At 41.4% G+C, this 19,442-nt stretch overlaps 2 protein-coding genes across 9 annotated transcripts in view; one reads left to right on the top strand and one right to left on the bottom strand.

Annotated features, from left to right (window-relative positions):
* SLC2A8 (solute carrier family 2 member 8) overlaps positions 1-9,310 on the bottom strand; it is a 20,931-nt gene extending 11,621 nt beyond the window's left edge. The window contains exons 1-5 of one of the 5 annotated variants that reach the window (XM_034752115.1): positions 9,178-9,310; positions 8,564-8,718; positions 6,431-6,593; positions 5,423-5,629; positions 1,947-2,046 (exon numbers count right to left, since the gene is read on the bottom strand). In XM_034752115.1, coding sequence (XP_034608006.1) covers positions 1,947-2,046; positions 5,423-5,629; positions 6,431-6,593; positions 8,564-8,664 — 571 coding nt within the window. In that variant the 5' untranslated portion in view covers positions 8,665-8,718; positions 9,178-9,310. Of the gene's footprint in view, positions 1-1,946; positions 2,047-5,422; positions 5,630-6,430; positions 6,594-8,563 lie in introns of all 5 variants that reach the window. The other 4 variants (XM_034752113.1, XM_034752112.1, XM_034752116.1 and 1 more) reach the window with 4 other exon arrangements.
* On the top strand, positions 9,231-19,442 carry FBXW2 (F-box and WD repeat domain containing 2). Of its 4 annotated transcripts, none has more exons than XM_034752119.1 (8): positions 9,231-9,365; positions 9,619-9,724; positions 12,447-12,956; positions 13,356-13,550; positions 14,640-14,773; positions 15,730-15,816; positions 16,635-16,804; positions 17,690-19,442. In XM_034752119.1, the coding sequence occupies exons 3-8, from the start codon at positions 12,467-12,469 to the stop codon at positions 17,976-17,978; spliced, it is 1,365 nt and encodes a 454-aa protein (XP_034608010.1). In that variant the 5' UTR covers positions 9,231-9,365; positions 9,619-9,724; positions 12,447-12,466; the 3' UTR covers positions 17,979-19,442. The 4 variants fall into 4 exon arrangements, with proteins under 4 accessions (XP_034608010.1, XP_034608012.1, XP_034608009.1 ...); XM_034752121.1 differs by having other exon boundaries at positions 9,252-9,341; XM_034752118.1 differs by having other exon boundaries at positions 9,318-9,403.

Below are 19,442 nucleotides of genomic sequence, written 5' to 3'. Positions count from 1 at the left end.
TTGGAGGCCAAGCACTGTGCAGCCCTCAGTGGTGAAAGAACAGGTTAAGGATAAAAAGCTGGCTAGATTGTCAGGCTCAATGGGTAGTTCTCAACGGCTCGCTCTCTAGTTGGCAGCCGGTATCAAGCGGAGTGTCCCGGGGTCAGTTATGGGGTTGGTTTTGTTCAACATCTTCATTAATGATCTGGATGATGGGATGGATTGCACCCTCAGAAGTTCACAGATGACACTAAGCTGAGAGAGAGCTGGAGGAGAGGTAGATACACTGGAGGGTAGGGATAGGGTCCAGAGTGACCTAGACAAATTGGAGGATTGGGCCAAAAGAAATCTGATGAGGTTCATCAAAGACAAGTGCAGAGTCCTGCACTTAGGACGGAAGAATTCCATGCACCGCTACAGGCTGGGGACCAACTGGCTAAGCAGCAGTTCTGCAGAAAAGGACCTGGGGATTACAGTGGATGAGAAGCTGGATACGAGTCAGCAGTGTACCCTTGTTGCCAAGAAGGCTAACAGCATATTGGTCTGCACTAGTAGGAGCACTGCCAGCAGATCGAGGGCAGTGATTATTCCCCTCTATTCGGTACTGGTGAGGCCACACCTGGAGTGTTGCGTCCAGGTTTGGGCCCACCACTACAGAAAGGATGTGGACAAATTGGAGAGAGTCCAGCAGAGGGCAACAAAAATGATTGGGGGCTGGGGCATATGACTTATGAGGAGAGGCTGAAGGAACTGGGGTTATTTAGTCTGCAGAAGAGAAGCATGAGGGGGGATTTGATAGCAGCCTTTAACTACCTGAAGGGGGGTTCCAAAGAGGATGCAGCTCGGCTCTTCTCAATGGTGGCAGATGACAGAACAAGGAGCAATGGTCTCAAGTTGCAGTGGGGGAGGTCTAGGTAGGAAACACTATTTCACCAGGAGTGGGGTGGTGAAGCACTGGAATGGGTTACCTAAGGAGATGGTGGAATATCCATCCTTATAGGTTTTTAAGGCCCAGCTTGACAAAGCCCTGGCTGGGATAATTTAATTGGTGTTGGTCCTGCTTTGAGCAGGGGGTTGGACTAGATGACCTCCTGAGGTTTCTTCCAACCATAATCATCTATGGTTCTGTGATTAGAATTCAAAAGAACTTTGACAAATTGGAATATTGGTGTGAATTCAGCAAGATGAAATTCAATAAAGACAAGTGCAAGTATGAAGGACTTATGAAGGACAAATCAAATGCACAACTATCAAATGGGGAATAACTGGTGAGGCAGTAGTACCGCTGAAAGGATCTGGACAACATTATACATCACATATTGAATGCGAGTCAACAATGTGATGCAAAGAGGATCATATTCTGGGATGTATTAACAGGAATGTTTTATGCAAGACCTGGGAGGTAGTTGTCCCAATCTACTTGGCACTGGTGAGGCCCCAGCTGGAGTACTATGTCCAATTCTGGGCACCGCACTTAAGAAAAGAAGTGGACAAACTGGACAGAACCTAGAGGACAGCAATCAAAATAATAAAAAGGTTTAGAAAAACCTGACCTATGAGGAAAGGTTAAAAACAAAAACACACTAGGCACATTTAGTCTTGAGAAAAAACAACTGGTGGGACCTCATAACAGTCTTCCAATATGTCAAAGGCTATTAGAAAGAGGACTGTTCTCCACGTACACTGAAGACAGAAGTAGTAACGTGCTTAATCTGGAGCAAAGGATATTTAGGTTAGCTATTACGTAAAAATCTCTAATTTTAAGTGTAGTTAAGCTCTGGAACAGTCTTCCAAGGGAGGTTGTGGTATCCTCCATTGGAGGTTTTTAAGAACAGGTTGGACAAACACCTGTCAGGGATGGTGTAGGTTTACTTGGTCCTGCTACAGCACAGGGGGCTGGATTTGATGCCCACTCAAGAGTCCCTTCCAGCCCAACATTTCTAGGATTGTATAACTAAGTGCAATACCTGCAACGTAAGCTCCCAGTATACCAGTCACCACCATCAGCTGAACACATGAGCCAAGTGTTCCTCGAATTTTTGAGTGGGATATTTCAGAAATATACACCTAAAAATGCATAATTAGAAAATATTTTAACAAAAAAGTTTTTAAAAAGTAAGAACAGCTGATATTGAAAAGAACTTGTTAAAATACAGCCACATTGTCCCAACATGAATCTTAAGCAGCTACACTGGAACGACTGGAACCAGCAGTGTCACTTTTGGGACTTTACATTGGTTCCATGAAAGGCTCTGCCAAAAATACCAACAAACGTGCCAAAAATTAACAGAAATCAAAATGCCAACACTTGCATAGAAGACAATAAGTTAGCATCCCAGACATGGATGCTGAATGTGAACTACAAAATAAGTCCACAGTTCTGGTAACAGATACACAGAGGTGGAGCCCCAGACAACTCCACTGACTCGAATGGGGCTCTGTGCATGAGGGATTCAGCTGCACACAACCCTTAAGAACATAAGAATGCCCATACTGGGTCAGACCAAAGGTCCATTAAGCCCAATATCCTGTCCTCCGACAGTGGCCAATGGCAGGTGCCCCAAAGGGAATGAACAGACAGGTTATCATCAAGTGATCCATGTCCTGTCACCCAATCCCAGCTTCTGGCAAACAGACGTTAGGGACACCATTTCTGCCCATCCTGGCTAATAGCCACTGATGGACCTATCTTCCATGAATCTATCTAACTCCCTTTTGAACCCTGTTATAGTATTGGCCTTCACAACACCCTCTGGCAAGGAGTTCCAGAGGTTGACAGTGCGTTGCATGAAAAAATACTTTCTTGTGTTTGTTTTAAACCTGCTACCTATTAATTTCATTTGGTGGCCCCTTGTTCTTGTATTTTGAAAAGAACCCTTTGTAGGTCATGGCTTAAGACTTTAGCATTTTAATTCAACATAAAAAACTCCATACTTCCTACTCTGTTTCAGATAATGGAAATCTGATTTTGCCAGCTCCTGCCTCACCATACACTATACTGGCAGTGTCACACTATCATAAAACCCCACTTTTAAAGTCAGTTGAGCCCTATAAGCGATTATGGAGGTGTCCACCATGGCTCCATAGTTATGACAGAGTTAGGTTTTGCATTTAAAGCAGGGATTCATCTTTTGTTACATATGAAGAATATATTGGCTCCGTCCCAAATCAGTGTCCTTACTCTTTGGGCAGAGAATGAGTTTTAAGAATTTAAAAGTAAAATCTGTTCAAGTTATGTCAAACAAGTTCATTTTAAGATAGTCCCATAAGAAACTTCACATTGGGTCAGGGTTCACAATTTCCTGGGAAAAACTAGTTTAGGACAGGGTGCTGGTAAATAGAGATTTAAAGCAGAAAAAATAATTGCATCAGTGTCCAGCAAGCATAGAACAAAGCTTAAAAAGATTTGGATACATCCATTCAAAACTGAGGAATAGGCTCACTACATCAAAGTTTGTCTTCTGCTACAAATGCTGTATGGCCAAATTGATCTGGAATGGTAGTGTGCAATTCTGCAGGCTTCTGATTGCTTAATGCTTCAAGCCTACACCTCTCCATTCTCATTTTTCATCAAATCAAAATGTTTGATTTTTATTTATGTAATATTGAGAACTGAAATAGGAGAAATGACATGTATAACTTCCTTGAGAAAAATACCGAACCAAAATATATAGACATACATTCCATATCATAATTGCAGTTTTACATTTTATTTGTTCAACCCTGCTGCCTTATGTAACCACAGTCTGCATATAGAACGGGAGTACTTGTGGCACCTTAGAGACTAACAAATTTATTAGAGCATAAGCTTTCGTGGACTACAGCCCACTTCTTCGGATGCCAGTCTGCATATGTAACTAAAACTAAGTGTAATGTGATATGCATTCATAAAATAGTTTTTCAAATAGAAAATGCCTTAAATTGGAACTAACTAGTTTTTCCCAGGGCAGTAACAACCATGATTTTACCTGGTAAAAACAAACAACCAACAAATCAAATCAATCTCTGGTAAATACCAGGTCATCCCTGCATTGGGACTTAAACCTTGTGTCCCCCTAATAATTTTAGTAACAAAATAGACTTTAAAAATTCCCATATAATTGAAATCCCTCTGAGGAATAGGCTACATTTGAAGGTTGGTTTTGTTTTGTTGTTGTTGTTTGGGGGGAGGAGCGGGGGAAAATAGGATTAATGGTCTTTAATGCCATTTTTCTTCATAAGGGAAAGTTTCTTCTTTGGCAAGGACGGACAAATAAGTGTTCTTTCAGATAATTTCACAAAGAACCCCTTTCTTTCAAAGTTGCTGCCATCTCTTATAACAAACAATAAGGGCTGAAGCCAGAGGCTAATTAACTGAGGCCTCAGTCCTATAGAACAGAATAGGGCAGCCCTTTTGAAAGTGAACAGTTCTGAGAGTTTCTCTGAAGTCATTAATGCAGTCTAACAACAAATAAACTTTCAGTAATGGAAAATGCAGCTATACAATATGCCAACCACAAATGTTTAAAAAACAAATTTTTTTGAAGTCTCATGATTTAAGCCAATAATGAATTTTGGAATTTTTATTTGCTGTCTAATTCCAGAGACTTAAGGTTACATTTACTTTGCAAGAGCTGGAAACACTGGGATCCCTTCAAAACTATGAATTACACTAGATCTGCTCACAAAGGAGGACAAAAGGGAAGGGGAGGGGTGAAGGTAGGGGAAACTGAGGGGAAAACTAGTGTGTGTGCGCACACATGTGCACGCACAGGGAAAAATGAAAGTCAGGAGATAGAAGTAAACTGATGTATACATTCTGCCTGCTTTGCACTGCTCCAAAATGCTGTAAAGCTGCTACAGCCTAGTAGCGAATCTGACCCTAAGAGTTAAAGTTTTAGAAAGATATTAAAAATTGAAGATATGTAGTCTTGGTTTTATTTACTCTTTATGTATTAAACAAATAAATGTTAAGAAGGACAAGGAAATTCCTGTACTAAAACTGTGTTAAAATGGAGTGAAGACCAAAAATAATTTAAAATAAATAATAATAATATTTTTTTTTTTTAAAAAGTGTTACAGTGACGCACTAACAACAAGTACTATAAACCTGGGAAATTCAGAGTTAACATTAAACTGAAAAGAAATCCAAACATATTGAGGATTGGAAATGCCATTGGGAAACCCAAATCACCTAAGTTTCACCTTTCAGAGACACACCAAGAGGAAATAAACGTAATCCATCTTTTATATTAAATAGCATTGACTTTAAAGACCACAAACACTAATATGCTATGATCATAGTCATATGGGTATCGCGTGGTGTCACTACAGGGTAAAGTTAAGGTTGTATGGGTGCCATAGCTGTGGTGCCACTCCTGGTTTTAAGATTATATTATCTCATGCAACATTTTTCCAGACTATGCGGAATAAATAAGAAAGAAATAGAAAATGTTTCACTTACTGGAACAACAAGTGAAGTTATGCCACTGGCTAACCCAGTCAATATTCGTCCAATGTAAAGCATCCAGACATTCTGGGCGGATATGATAATTGTAAACCCAGAGACATATGGTATTGAGCACAGCATCAAACTCAACTTCCTCCCAACTTTATCCACCATACAGCCTCCCAGTATTCCTCCAGCAGCAGCTCCTAATGTTACTACAGACTTCAGAAAACAAGCACACACAAATAGATAAATGACTATACATTCTACAGCCTTTCCAAAAATGCTTTTTGGTTTAAAAGATGATGTACAGAAGTCATTAGACTAAGGGACAAAGACTAGCCTACCTATCCATTCATAAAGTAGTGCAATTCCCAAAGATCATTAATCCACCTCAAAAGGATAGTAGGGGGCAGGGTGTGTGTGTGTGAGTGTGAGAGAGAGAAAATTAAAAGATATACTAGCTATAGTCAGTTAAAAACAGAACCACCATGCATCTTTTTAGAAAGTACAACTTAAGGTTCGAGACAGTGGCCAGCTTCACTGTCCTGGGACCTCAATTGTTTGTTTAAGTAAAGAGATGCTGACTCAGCAGTGGCCTGGCAAGCTGCTACAACATGCTTTGCTCCCAATATAGCGCAATCTCATTTAGCAATGAGAGAGGGGAGCTCAGTCTCCAGGGCCCATTTAATCTTTGGACATTCTATTGAAACTGCCAAGAGGAGGCCAGTTAATGCCAAGTGCAATGAATTCATAGAATGAGACAGAAAACTCTAAATTCATTTCATAGACTACCAAACAGCCATCAGGTGGAAACAACTTTCAGTCACTCAGACTAAAATTTGAACAAATTACCTAGAACCAAAAAAGAGTCCATATTCTATTATTAAACCCAACCTGCCTAGTCTCATACAAACAGATAGTCTTCTCAAAATAGACCTGCCCCACAACTGAAAACGTGTAAGGAATTTTTTCTTACCAAATCAGTCACACATTATTATAATGTATCTTGCAGAGACTTACCCCAAACCATGATGCTTCGTTGGTGTCTAATCTTAATTTAGGGTCACTAATTTTCTTCAGATCTGGAATAGCTGGTGAACTGTAACCTAGGACAAATCCAAAGCTGAGGGGTCCCAAAACAGCAGCAAAGGTGGCCAGATATAGCTTTCTGTTCTGGACTTTGCTGTAAAAGAGCCAGGCATGAGTCAAGCAGAAATTCTGCATGTGTATACAATTGTTTGTTCTCCCATTACTGCAAAAGCCAAAGAAAATTCTGTTTTATAATATCCTTCATATGTACAAATTGTGTGACTTGGTCAATCAAGTATGTAAATAGATCAGTTCAATGTTTCAGAATCCTCAGTGCAAGCCAGCAGACAATCTCAATCCAGGTAAGAATCTGGAGATGTCTGAATACATAAAAAAAGTAATTTAAGTGTTCCAGAACACACAATTTAAATTGCCTATTTTGGTATCATCTTAGGGAGAGTTAGAGGTGGAGAAGGCTATCAAGGTAGTAGCAAGTGAGGTTAGAACCTGAACATAAACTGGAACATCTCTTTTCAATAAGTATCACTCAATCATAATTTTAAAAACGGTGAAATCCTGGTGCCACTAAAGTCAATCGGAGTTTTTCCATTGACTTCAATGGGGCCAGTATTTCAAGCTATAAGTCACAGTCAACAGCCTAGGATCACAGCTAAAATAAAATATGCAAGAGAATTCAAAACTTTCCACCTCTGCTCTAAACATATTTCTGCAATCAGATCCCAGCTCTAAGCCATTTTGATTTTAGACTGGAAGATTTACTAGTTCAAGGTGAGTCTGGATACAGAAAAATCAATCTCCCAGCACTCAAAGCCAACTCTCTGTTTCTGCATGTATGTTTTTAAAAAAAAATTTTCAGTCATCCTCTAACTCCTACTTACTTTTGTACCACGACAAAATCCAACTTGAACTGAAAGATCTTTATTTTTTGAACTAGAATCAGAACTTTTAGAACTTCAAGATCTCTTTCCATCTATACTTCTCAACATGCTTTTCAAAAGATGAGTAAAAATTATGACAAAATGACTTCACTGAGGTCATATCATCAGAGTGGCAAATCTGGAATAGAACCCATGTCTCCGAAGTCCCAGTCCCAATCCATCAGACCATAGTGCCTCCAGGTTTTACTCTGTTGTTTTCAAGACCCCACTCGCTTCTCTTTGGCTATTGCGGCTCTTAGAAGTCAAACAGTCTATTCAGAATCCTGTTACAAACATAATTACATCAACCTTGTCTTGAAGGGCCTACACTTGCTCATGACCCACTACAAGACTTGCCTTTGTCTTCACCACTGCTTGTGTTCCCATTTAACTTGGCAAGCTCTTTTCCCAAAAACTGCATTTTCTCTGAGCCCTTCATACTGTCACATCAGCTCACTAGAGCACTCTGCCCTCGTTCATAGTTTTTAAGGCCAAAAAGGACCATTATGATGATCTGATCTGACCTGACCTTCAGCATCACACAGGTGACAGAATTTCACTAGAGTGATTCCAGCCTCAAGCACTTTTGGTTGAGCTAGAGCATATCTTTTAGAAGACATCCAGATGTACATCCAAACCCTTTCTAAGTGTTGTTTAAAACTTACCACCTTGGCTCCATTTTCAGTCAGCCAGATGTCAACCAGCTTTCCTCACTGAGTCTTTTTCCCTCCCACCCACCCATTAGGCACTCTATTCCGCTGTGCCCAGAGCGCATACTGTGACATTCTTCCATATTAATCACTGAGCTTGCCGCTATGTCTCAGGAGAGAGTTGCAGGAATGCCACATTATAAAACTATACTGTATTGTTTGAGGCCTTTTAGTTTGTTCTGTGAGAGCTATGTCAAAAAACGCTTTTAATTAATTGACAAATTCAATAAAAGTAGGAAAAAGAACTCAAATGAGAGCTAGAGAAAGTATGAATGGAGTCTAGTCAGGAGCAAGGTCAAATATTCCAAAGCCAAATGGCATGTAGGCTGGAGCCCCACATGGGAAGGAGCAAGCAAAGCCTCTGGAAAGACTTCACTGGAAACATCAGAGTAGGGATGGCAGTCATACAGTGACACTTTGTTACTACTCAGCCAGGAACTCCAGTGTCTCCAGCTCAGGAAAGCAAGGGCTCTGACCTCAGGTAGACATCCAGCACAGGGAAGCTCTCAGCAGGCAGCAACCATTGCTCACTTGGCTTCCTGGAGCTCAACAGGGGTTGGGATTCCTCAGCAGCCATCTCTCCAAAGTAGCGCTGTCCTGGCAATGGAAGTCCGGTGAGCCTGGCCTCAGCCTAACGAAATAAAGGGACAAGCAACAATAGAAGAGTCACTAGAGTACGGTAGTTGTGGAGATTTACACACCCCTCCCTGTAGGGCCAGGGAAGGGAGGGAGAACCCAGAGCTCAGGAGAAGAGTCTACGGGGCGCAGGAACAGGGATTGGAAGGGGCTATTCACTCTCCAGTGATGGGCGCCAGCCCAGCGCTGCCCGTATGCACCACCCAGGGAGGGGACAGCAGCTGCGGGACGGTGCGGACAGCGCCCCCTCCCCCCGATCCCTCAGACGGGAACCAGCTACCGCGCGCACGGAGCCTGACGCGCGCCGGGCCTCGCAGTTGAGGCTCCAGGTACCGAGGGAACAGACGGAGGGACCGACGGTCCCTTATGTCCAGTCCCCCGCAAAGCGTTTCCGGGGCTTTTCTAGACTTGGAGGACTAGCGAGCTCTATGGGTCTAGCCCTGACTCCCCGGACAGGCCAGCCTCGCTCTGCTGAAGGGATGGCTCTGGGCGGAGTCTCTGCCGGCTCGCTCGGCGGCCGTTCGCGGCAACCAGCCGCCTTCTCTCTCGATCCCTTCCCTCTGTGGGGCCGGGAGAACGGAACTAGCGATGGGCCGGGGCGCAAGGCACTGACGTGTGGTGGGCGCGCCGGAAGCTGCTCGGGTAGAGGCTGTGCCTGTAGTGGGATCTAGTGGCGGCAGGTTCGACCCCTGGGGAGAGGGGTGGGGCAGGACCCGACTTCACCCTCCAGGGCCCCGGCCACCTCCTCCCAAGGCCCCGGTGACCCCTGCGGGGAGGGATCGAGGTGGGGGGGGGTGCTAAGGTCTCGGCGAGCGTGGGGGCGGGATCCTGGGGTGCAGCGGCTAAGCGGGGGTCGTGGCGAGGCAGTGACTAAATCTCTGTTTTGCTGCTGCAGGAGAAATGGCTGCAGAGGAATCCCAGCTCCTGTTTGGCTCTGGGGAGCCAAATGAGCAATGGCTGGTGCCTGCTGAGAGACGCCTGGCGCCTGACACCTACCTAAGGTGAGTATTCCCGGAGCCCCCCGCCATAGCGTAGAGAAGCGCCCGACAGTCTGCAGTGAACAGCGCAGCTGGCAAGTGGCGACACTTCCCCTCCCCACCTTACACAATAACCAGGTATAGGATCACAATGGTCCCTTCTGGCCTTGGAATCCGTGAAAAACAGGTTCTAGCCTGCAAGCATGCCTAGGCTGGGAATCGTTCCACAACTAGTGCTACACTTGTCCTTTAACAAAGGGTACGATGTTCAGGGCTTAGCAAGGCTTGCGAAAAGTTGCCTGAAGTTTTGACAGAAAAAAAGTGGTCAGACAGCATCTGATTATCGGGGTCTGTTCTGTATTTAGTGAACTGTACACTTAACACATTATCACCACTGTGACTAAAAGCAGGAGACTGGTGAGTTAGTTGCCTGACCAAAATCAGTAATGAAACAAATGCTGGAAAACTCAGAACAGTTTCTGCAACATTTGCATACTCAGGAGATGGGTAGGTCAACTGGATGTTAAGCTTTTTGTTCTACTCAAAATCATTAGACTTACTAGTCAGAAACTAGAACAGATTTTGGTTTAAAAAAAAAAATATATATATATATATATATATATATATATATAGGATTGAGTTTCGTTCCTCAGTCCATGTAATAACTACTGGCTCTAGCTATTGTGTGTATACAACAAACAAGGATCAGAGATTTTAAGAAGCTGATATATGCTTTACATGGAAAACCCTTCACCAGAGTGCAAGATGGGAGTATCTGTGAGAAATTAAGAAACCCATATTAAACTATGGTCATAATGTTAGCTGTCTTACTTCTATTAATTTAGAAGCCATTATTAATCTTGAGGGAAGTAAACTCTTGTTATCTGTAGGTGAATGGGCTGCTCTTCCTGCAGATCTGCTGTTCCTTTGGCATTATCTATGTATGGGAAAATTAAGCATTTTGTTGCACCAATGCTATCAACAGGGAGACTATGGTGTAGACTGAACAGATTTACACAGTATTAAAAGCCTGTCTGTCTTCACAGTAGCTTCTGCTGTTTGTAGCACTGGTACAGAAAAAGCTACATTTTCCTAACATAGAGGAAGCTATGTCTAGATACTGTCAGGATTGTAGAATCATAGGACTGGAAGGGACCTTGAGAGGTCATCTAGTCCAGTCCCTGCACTCATGGCAGGACTAAGATATCTAGACCAGTGGTTCTCAAACTTTTTTACTGGTGACCCCTTTCACATAGCAAGTCTCTGAGTGCGACCCCTCCTTATAAATTAAAAACACTTGTTTATATATTTAACACCATTATAAATGCTGGAGGCAAAGCGGGGTTTGGGATGGAGGCTGACAGCTCACGACCCCCTGAGGGGTCCTGACCCCCAGTTTGAGAACCCCTGATCTAGACCCATTCCATGTAGTGTCTTCATAAGTCTTCACAACTATTATTTACCTTTCCTCCTTGCAATGCTTTTAGGACACATACCTTACTTTAACATATTTTGCTATAGGAGACAAATTTATTACAGACTCTTGCAATCTTAAATTAATGCCTTTTCAGTACCTTGGATTTTGATTTCTACAGCCTAGGTTCAACTAGCTGTCTAATGGGTTAACCAGTGTAAGTGGCTAGTGAGAGACTCTTTGAAAGAATAAATAACTCATGGTGATTTTTAGTGACCTCAGCTTGAAGTACTGCTTATTTGTCTATACCTATATGAATCTATATCTTATGGAGGATGTACATAAAGTCTTATTTACCTCACATTTGATGTGATATTAGCCTGCCTGAATGCATAGAGTTTAATCAGAAGAAGCTGTAAGGGGGAAACTTGCTTCAAAAGAGGTTAAGATAACAGTGGCTGAGCCATTAATTGGGAAGAAGCTACTTACCTGGCTCCATCCGAGCTAGAATGGCTTGCTCTTCCCAGTGCTAAACCTAGGTGCTAAACCTAGGAGCAAAGGAGGATACTAAACCATTGCAGGACACCAGGCCAAAAAAGGGGAGTTGGTTGAGTTATTTGCCAGGGAGCATCAGTGAGAGCTGACAGGCATGAGAGAGAGGCAAACTGCAACAGAATAGTCTGCTTCTACCAACTCAGAGATGGTGCTAACTGGTCTAGATAAATTATACCAGAGTTGGCAAGGAAGGACTAAGAGTTAGGTAAGGGAAAATATACATATAGATGTTTACTGGTTTTACTCTTTGGTCTGTGTGCTTTGTACCTTTGCATGAATGTGTTTCGAATGAGCTGTTTTTGATTCATTTTAATAAGCTGCTGTCACAGGTTCCTGGAATGAAAGAGCTTACAAATGCCAAACCCACCTGGGCTGTTGCATTAATACAGAGGGAAACAGGGTGGCTGATATTCAGAGATCCAGTCTGAAGGTAGTTGAAGAGCATAGTTCTACCCAAAGAGAAGTGAAGGTAGCATGGCCCATACTCAAGAGGGACTAAGACAGATCTAAAGCATGTTTACAGGGAAAACAATGAAACTAGTACTTAGTAAAAGAGAAACATTAACTTACTGTGGCCAAATACATTTCCTAAGACCATTGAATCTACTTTGTAAATGCTATATAGTTATCTATTGTATGCCTGAAAAGTACTTTTTTGTACACTGACTTACATTATCAACATGAGGTTAAGAATGCTGATAAATCAATGATTAAAGATGAGAAATGTTTACATTATCTTTTTGAACAGAACTAACACAATATTTTGATGTACCACAGGTAAATTTTTCCATAACCTTATGGAGAAAAAGGACTTTGAAGCATGGCTTGATAACATTTCTGTTACATTTCTTTCTCTGACGGACTTGCAGAAAAATGAAACTCTGGATCACCTGATTAGCTTGAGTGGAGCAGTCCAGCTCAGGCACCTCTCCAATAACCTAGAGATTCTCCTTAAGCGGGACTTCCTCAAACTCCTTCCACTGGAACTCAGTTTTTATTTGTTAAAATGGCTTGATCCTCAGACCTTACTCACATGTTGCCTCGTGTCAAAGCAGTGGAATAAGGTTATAAGTGCCTGCACAGAGGTGTGGCAAACTGCTTGTAAGAACTTGGGTTGGCAGATAGATGATTCTGTTCAGGACCCTCTGCATTGGAAAAAGGTTTACTTGAAGGCTATTTTAAGAATGAAGCAACTGAAGGACCATGAAGCCTTTGAGACATCCTCATTAATTGGACACAGTGCCAGAGTATATGCACTTTACTATAAAGATGGACTTCTTTGTACAGGTGGGAAGCCCAGTAGCCTTGGAGTCTATTGTGATGCTTAAAGATTTCTCATCTTTGAGCTTTACCCTTTGTTTGGTAACAATATAGTTTGTTTAAGCTGATTTATGATAGCTGTGCTGTTGGTGGTGTTGGAGGAGGGATGGAATTGTAAGGAGTGAAGGTGGGAAACTGGGAGGCCATGCACCTAGCAATTAAGTTGAAACTGTTGCAGTTGTGTTTGTGTAATACTGAGACTTCATCGTTCCCTGAAAACTAGACCTTTCCTCATTAAGTAAGTCTCACCCGTCATGAGTGGAGAGGAAATACTTAATTTAAGACAAACATGGGGAAAAGCCCAGTAGAAGTCTGGGAATTACATGTCACTTTAATGCAGCCAGCTATCGTGTTCTTAAACTATAGGTTCAGATGACTTGTCTGCAAAGCTGTGGGATGTAAGCACAGGGCAGTGCATATATGGTATCCAGACACACACTTGTGCTACAGTGAAGTTTGATGAGCAAAAGCTTGTAACGGGATCCTTTGATAACACAGTAGCATGTTGGGAATGGAGCTCAGGGGCCAAGATCCAACATTTCAGAGGGCATACAGGTGCAGGTATGTTGAGCTTTTATTCAACTTTTAAGTCCATCAGTCAAATTGTGAATTTATCCCTATCAAATTAGAAACGGAGATTGGAATTGGACCATTGTACTGCAGACACTGCTATTTGTGCTGTAAGTTTAATACTGTGAATCAGTTTCTCATCTTTTTTGAGGGGGAACCTGCCGGGGGGAAAAATAACCAACACAAAACTACAAATATGCACACTAGTTCTGCTTGCTCTTTGGGGTCAGTCCTAGGCTTAGGCACACCCTGGTCTGCAGGGTCATGGACACAATACAGGTGGTATAGTTCTGGTAGTATAGTACTTGATGCCTGATCAGTGTGATATGGAGCACAATTCACCAGGGCCACTTACATCCCAAGACGGGAGAGGATTTGGGGAGAGGGATGAGATAGGCCCAGTGGATCTGACCTTTCCTGTATCACTAGTAACTCTTCACATCTCTCTTCCTCTGGAGGGGCTTACAGCAGGTGTAATAGGCTGCAGTAGCAGCTGCAGCTCCACACCCTGGAGGGAGAATTCCCTCTCATCAACTCTCCCTCACGTACAGCTTGATTATTTGGGCTGGTTTGTGGGCCCACAGTTTGTCCTTTTGAGTTGGAAGGGTATCTGGAATTTACTAATTCTGCTATGTAAACATGCCCACTTAGAAATTCATCTTGCACCGAGGACAGGAGGCTACCTAGCAGAACAGCTGAGGTTTTAAATGTAGTAAGTTTTATGGGGTGGGGTTGATGGGCTAAGACTTTTCAGAACTAGGATATTTAAAACAAAATGACTTCTGGAACACCTACAATGGGGACTGGCCTAAATAATTAGGGTACACTACACTTAATTCATACCTCAGTCAAAACACAACCCTGCTAATAAACTCATGGAGAAGAACCAGTAGCCTTGGGATCTAAGCTTTAAGGGGTGGAAATAATAGATTCATGTATTTAAAGTAACCATTCAATCTGTTTAAACCATTAGAATCTTTGAAAATTGAGGTTAATTGTGTTGGCCTGGTACTCTCATCTCAGATGAGATGGAGGATAAATGTAGAGAGTGGTGCTATTCATTTAAAATCCTTCTTGTAGTTTTTAGTGTGGACTACAATGATGAACTTGATGTTCTGGTCAGCGGTTCTGCAGACTTCACTTTGAAAGTATGGGCCTTATCAACAGGAATGTGCCTGAATACACTTACTGGACACACTGAATGGGTCACTAAGGTAGGGTTGTATTGATGTAGTCAAATCTTGCTTTGCAAGATAATACTGTGCATGTGTGTGTGTTTTACACACATCCCATGTCTCCTCAAGTGGTATTCCTTCACTTGCAGCCATACAGGGGTGGACTGTCAGTAACCAGAGATAAGCAGTTGATGCAGGAATTGTCAGTTGTGATTCAAAGAAAATCGTGTTAAGATGTTACAAAATAACCCTTTGGCAGAAGAGAGACAAGGTGGGTGAGGTAATATCTTTTACTGGATCCACTTTTGTTGGTGAGAGAGACAAGCTTTCAAGCCACACAGAGCTCTTCAGGTCTGGGAAAGGTACTAAAAGTTATCACCTCACCTACCTAGTCTCTCTAATATCCTGGGACCAACATGGCTACAATTATATTTCATAGAAGAGGCACTTACAAAAGCTACAGTGAAAACATTCAATCCACTTACATGATGTAGTTCCTATTGCAAAATGAATGGAGTGGTTAGGATTCAATGTTTTATTCCAGGAATGAGTGTGATTGTACTGAAGCCAAGCTACTTTTAATTGCAATGAAAAAAAGTGCTGCTTGTCTGTAAAGTGTACAGTCAAAATGAAGGTGAGCAAAGTTTTCTCAAATGAGGAAGCTGGAATGCTTAGTTCTTAGCTGGTCAGGGTGATTCTAGAATCAAGTTTAACATTAGAGGGTTTTCTGTCACAGTGAGTTGTCAGCAGTGGGAACACAAAGTCTTAATTGTTCTGGGTTCTTTTTAATGACAGAGTATTCTTCCTTAAAAGAACCTATGTCCCATAGGCACAGTCATAGCAGAATTGCAAGTGTATTTAAACCTCCATTACTCAAATTGTCAATAAACCAGAGCAAGTTTTATACTAGATTTGAATAGGTAATTTAACATTTTACGAAATAAGGAATCTGTTTAGTGAGCTTTAGACCTATTTAACTATTTCTTCAATTGCAGGTGGTTTTGCAGAAGTGTAAAGTCAAATCTCTCATGCATAGTCCTGGGGATTATATTCTTTTAAGTGCAGATAAGTATGAAATCAAGGTAGGTACTGTGTCTGTCTAAATATGTATCACAGTGCAGAGAAGTATGGTACTTTCTGCATGTAGGGCATGCATTGGAGCTTTTAAGAGCACATAGGCTGTGGGGAAAAATTCATCAGTGAAGCATTGTATAGAAGACAAATGGGTCTTTGAAGTTAGTGGTGGTTCTATGCTTTTCTTTATATTTTAAGACCGTATCAGATGGCTGGGTGTGCATTAAGTGGGTAGCCCTGGGTTTGCAGTAAGGCATAAGTCCAAGTGCCTTCAGCCTCTGCCAACTGTACTCTTGTTGGAAAATCTTCTTCAGTAAGGGGGTGTATAGGTTGGGAGGAGGAGTTCTGATTTTAATAAATAGTTTAGAGCTTCACAATGTTTCTCATAAGTGTGCTCATGGGGACTTTATTAATCTTTTGTTTGGGTAGAGAAAGTTAATGCAGTTAAGAAGACTAGCAAAAGATTTGGTGAAACATTTGTTGTGGCTAAAACTAGTCTGTTTTCTTGTTCACTTACTCTGTATTCAAGAGATTGAGTATTAACTAAAAAAGCCCCTTCAGTGGAACTCTTCAGGCTTGAATCAATACTGCTACTATTCTGTAGATTGAAAGCAAGAAAAACCTGAAAACCAAATACTTTCTGTAGTCAGGCACTCTACTTCCAGAAACTGTCTGAAATATAACTTGTCTAAAGTCACTAGTTGTTGGCAGCCCAGAATGACTACCACATAAATAAGTGCAAAGCAATCGCTCTGTGTTCATGTAGCAGTTTACAGCTTGAGATGCTTTATAGTATGAAAAAATAGATTTTTTTTTTAAATTGCAGATTTGGCCTATTGGAAGAGAAATAAACTGCAAATGCTTAAAAACCCTGTCCGTATCTGAAGATCGCAGCATCTCACTGCAGCCCAGACTGCACTTCGATGGTAAATACATAGTGTGCAGTTCAGCTCTAGGATTGTACCAGTGGGACTTTGCCAGCTATGATATTCTCAGGTACATATTTCAGTTTGAGACTAACTTTGCATGTGAAGTTTTACTGTTGAGGTTTAAAAAACAATCTGGTTCAAAACCACTGTGGTAGACTACAGAGCCATTTGGTGGGACAAGGAAGCATAAGGACCATCCCTCTCATGGTACTGTTAGGCTTGAGACACATCATAAAACACCTCAGAATTTAGTGGAATGATGTAGTCAGATGTCCTGCAAACTGCAAGTGAGGGGGTCAGAGAAGATTAAATTCTGTTATGGCCTTACTCTTAATTGTATGCTCAGTCCCAGAATAGTGTTGGCACCCAAAATCATAATTTCCCAAGAACAGGATTTATTATGGAAATACTGACAGACCTCTTTTGAAGGATACTAGCTCATTCAGCCAGCTGTGGCTCTAACCCAAAAGAAAAGCACAGTTTAACTTTGTTACCTGCCTTTGGGTAGTTTCACCTCCTAATCTGGCTTCAAATATATCTTTGTGGGACATTTTCTAATAAGAAGGAATGGACCTAGAGCAGCCTCTATTGGGGCATGTGAAGGGGAGACTCCATATAAGTGAGGGGGATCCTCCTGGGAACACTGGGTAAATTTTTCAGAAGTGCCTCCCTTGTGGAAACTTAATATCAGATTTGTTTTTTGTTAAGAGGGTGGCTTTAATCTACAGTCATGAAGTTTTAAATAGGCAATCTTAAATACACAGAGCCTGAACTGGAATTACAGGCCTGGATTAAAGCATATTGGCAGCTCTTCAGGGAAACTAAGTACTTCTTCCTTAAATCATTTTTTCCTTAGACTCCAATTTTCGCTCTCTGTAGATGCATATAGGGGATGAAGTTTAATTATATACAGTGATACCAATTCTGATTTAAACACTGTCTTGTCTTTCAGGGTCATCAAACCTCCTGAATTTGCAAACTTGTCCTTGCTGGGCTTCGGAGATATATTTGCCCTATTATTTGATAACAAATATCTGTATATAATGGACTTGAGGACAGAAAAACTGATTAGCCGATGGCCCCTGCCTGAATATAGAAAGTCAAAGAGAGGTTCGAGCTTTTTGGCTGGTGAAATGTCTTGGCTAAATGGACTAGATGGCCAAAATGACATGGGCCTGGTTTTTGCCACTAGTATGCCAGACCACAGTATTCATTTGGTATTGTGGAAAGAACATGGCTGAAGATGTGGCAGGATATTCATGAGTCTGGGGCTGGAAGCAGTGTGTCCATGAAAGAAGACTTTGCATGAACCAAAGTTGCACACCTAATGGTATCATCATGCAATGCACAATCATTTATCTTTTGTTTTCTAGGGCATTTGGGAGAGATGGGCTTGTTTTGACATAATACCACACAGCATGCTAACAATATTTGCCAATGAATTTAATCTGTACTCGTATTTAAGCATACATAGTTGGGTTTTCTTGACAAAGTATAGATTATAAAAGTTTAAATCACTCAGATCTATCATTTAAGTCTAAAATGAAATGGTGTTTGATCTGAAAGACTTCTATCCTATATCTTTTGCTGAAACAGAAGGTGAAGCTACTATCTTGTTATGATAGGCTTTTGTACATGTAACATCAAGTGCTAATCACAGTGCTAAAACTGCACCAGTACAAAGAATACTCAGTGCACAACTGCATGGTTTCCTCAACTATCAGCCTATTCAGGAACTTGGTTTCTCCTTATTGTAGTTTTAAACTCTTAGCAACCTGAAGTCAAGGAAATAGTAAAGTCCTTTTGCCACTACCAGAATATTTCTTGATGACAGCAATAGCTTGTTTCTTTAAAGTAGGGTGCTGTGTACATGTGATATTCCCATCCCTGGGCCAGACTCAGGCAAATTCTTAGACATAAGCAGCATATATAACTGCAGGATTTGAACTTGGAGAATTTGTGGGCAATTTTTTCCACAGTTCACTGCTGGAGTGGAATTGGCACAGAAATAAACAATCTGTTCCTGGACAGAGTACACAACACAATAAAATCAACCTGCAAGTTTAATGTGCCATTGCACAGTTATCGAATAAATATTTTGGACCATGTGTTGGTCTTTCCTTAGGGACTGAAACATGGAATATTTATTTGCACAAAATTCTCCAGCAGTTCATTGAGTACGGCTTTATTAACATTGCATAACTTTTCTAGAGTTTGAATGTCTGAGCACAGTTTAATCCATACATTTAGGGAAAACATTAAGGGAAAGGAACTTGTTTAAGGCCGAGGCAGCAGGCTTCAGGCTCATACATTGTGTATCAAATGACATCTAAGGGCTGTCCACCATCCAACATAAGAGTGTGCTAATGAGTACAGAAGTACCTGTTAAATCTGGATTGGAGAAGGAGGATGAAAATTGTGACATTGTGAATACACCCTTTTTTCATAAGAGTTCAGGAGTTCTAAACATAAAAGAATAGAACTAAACTAATCCACTGTACTCTTCTCTGACCAGTTTTACTAGGTCTGACCACTGTAGAGGGTGAAGATTTTTAGTAAATATTTTTAATAGTAGGTATTCAAATATGCTGAATCTGACTTTTATATTTAAAAGCTGTATCTATCATTACCTGACTCCTATGCTTTAGAACTGCATTTCTACATTTTGAAAATAAAATTTCCCCTCCCTGTCTATTTTTACACTA

Source organism: Trachemys scripta, chromosome 17, assembly GCF_013100865.1.
Source record: "Trachemys scripta elegans isolate TJP31775 chromosome 17, CAS_Tse_1.0, whole genome shotgun sequence".
Taxonomy (NCBI): domain Eukaryota; kingdom Metazoa; phylum Chordata; order Testudines; family Emydidae; genus Trachemys; species Trachemys scripta.
The sequence above is the reverse complement of the archived record's forward strand: the minus strand, read 5'-3'. Positions and strand labels throughout refer to the sequence as shown.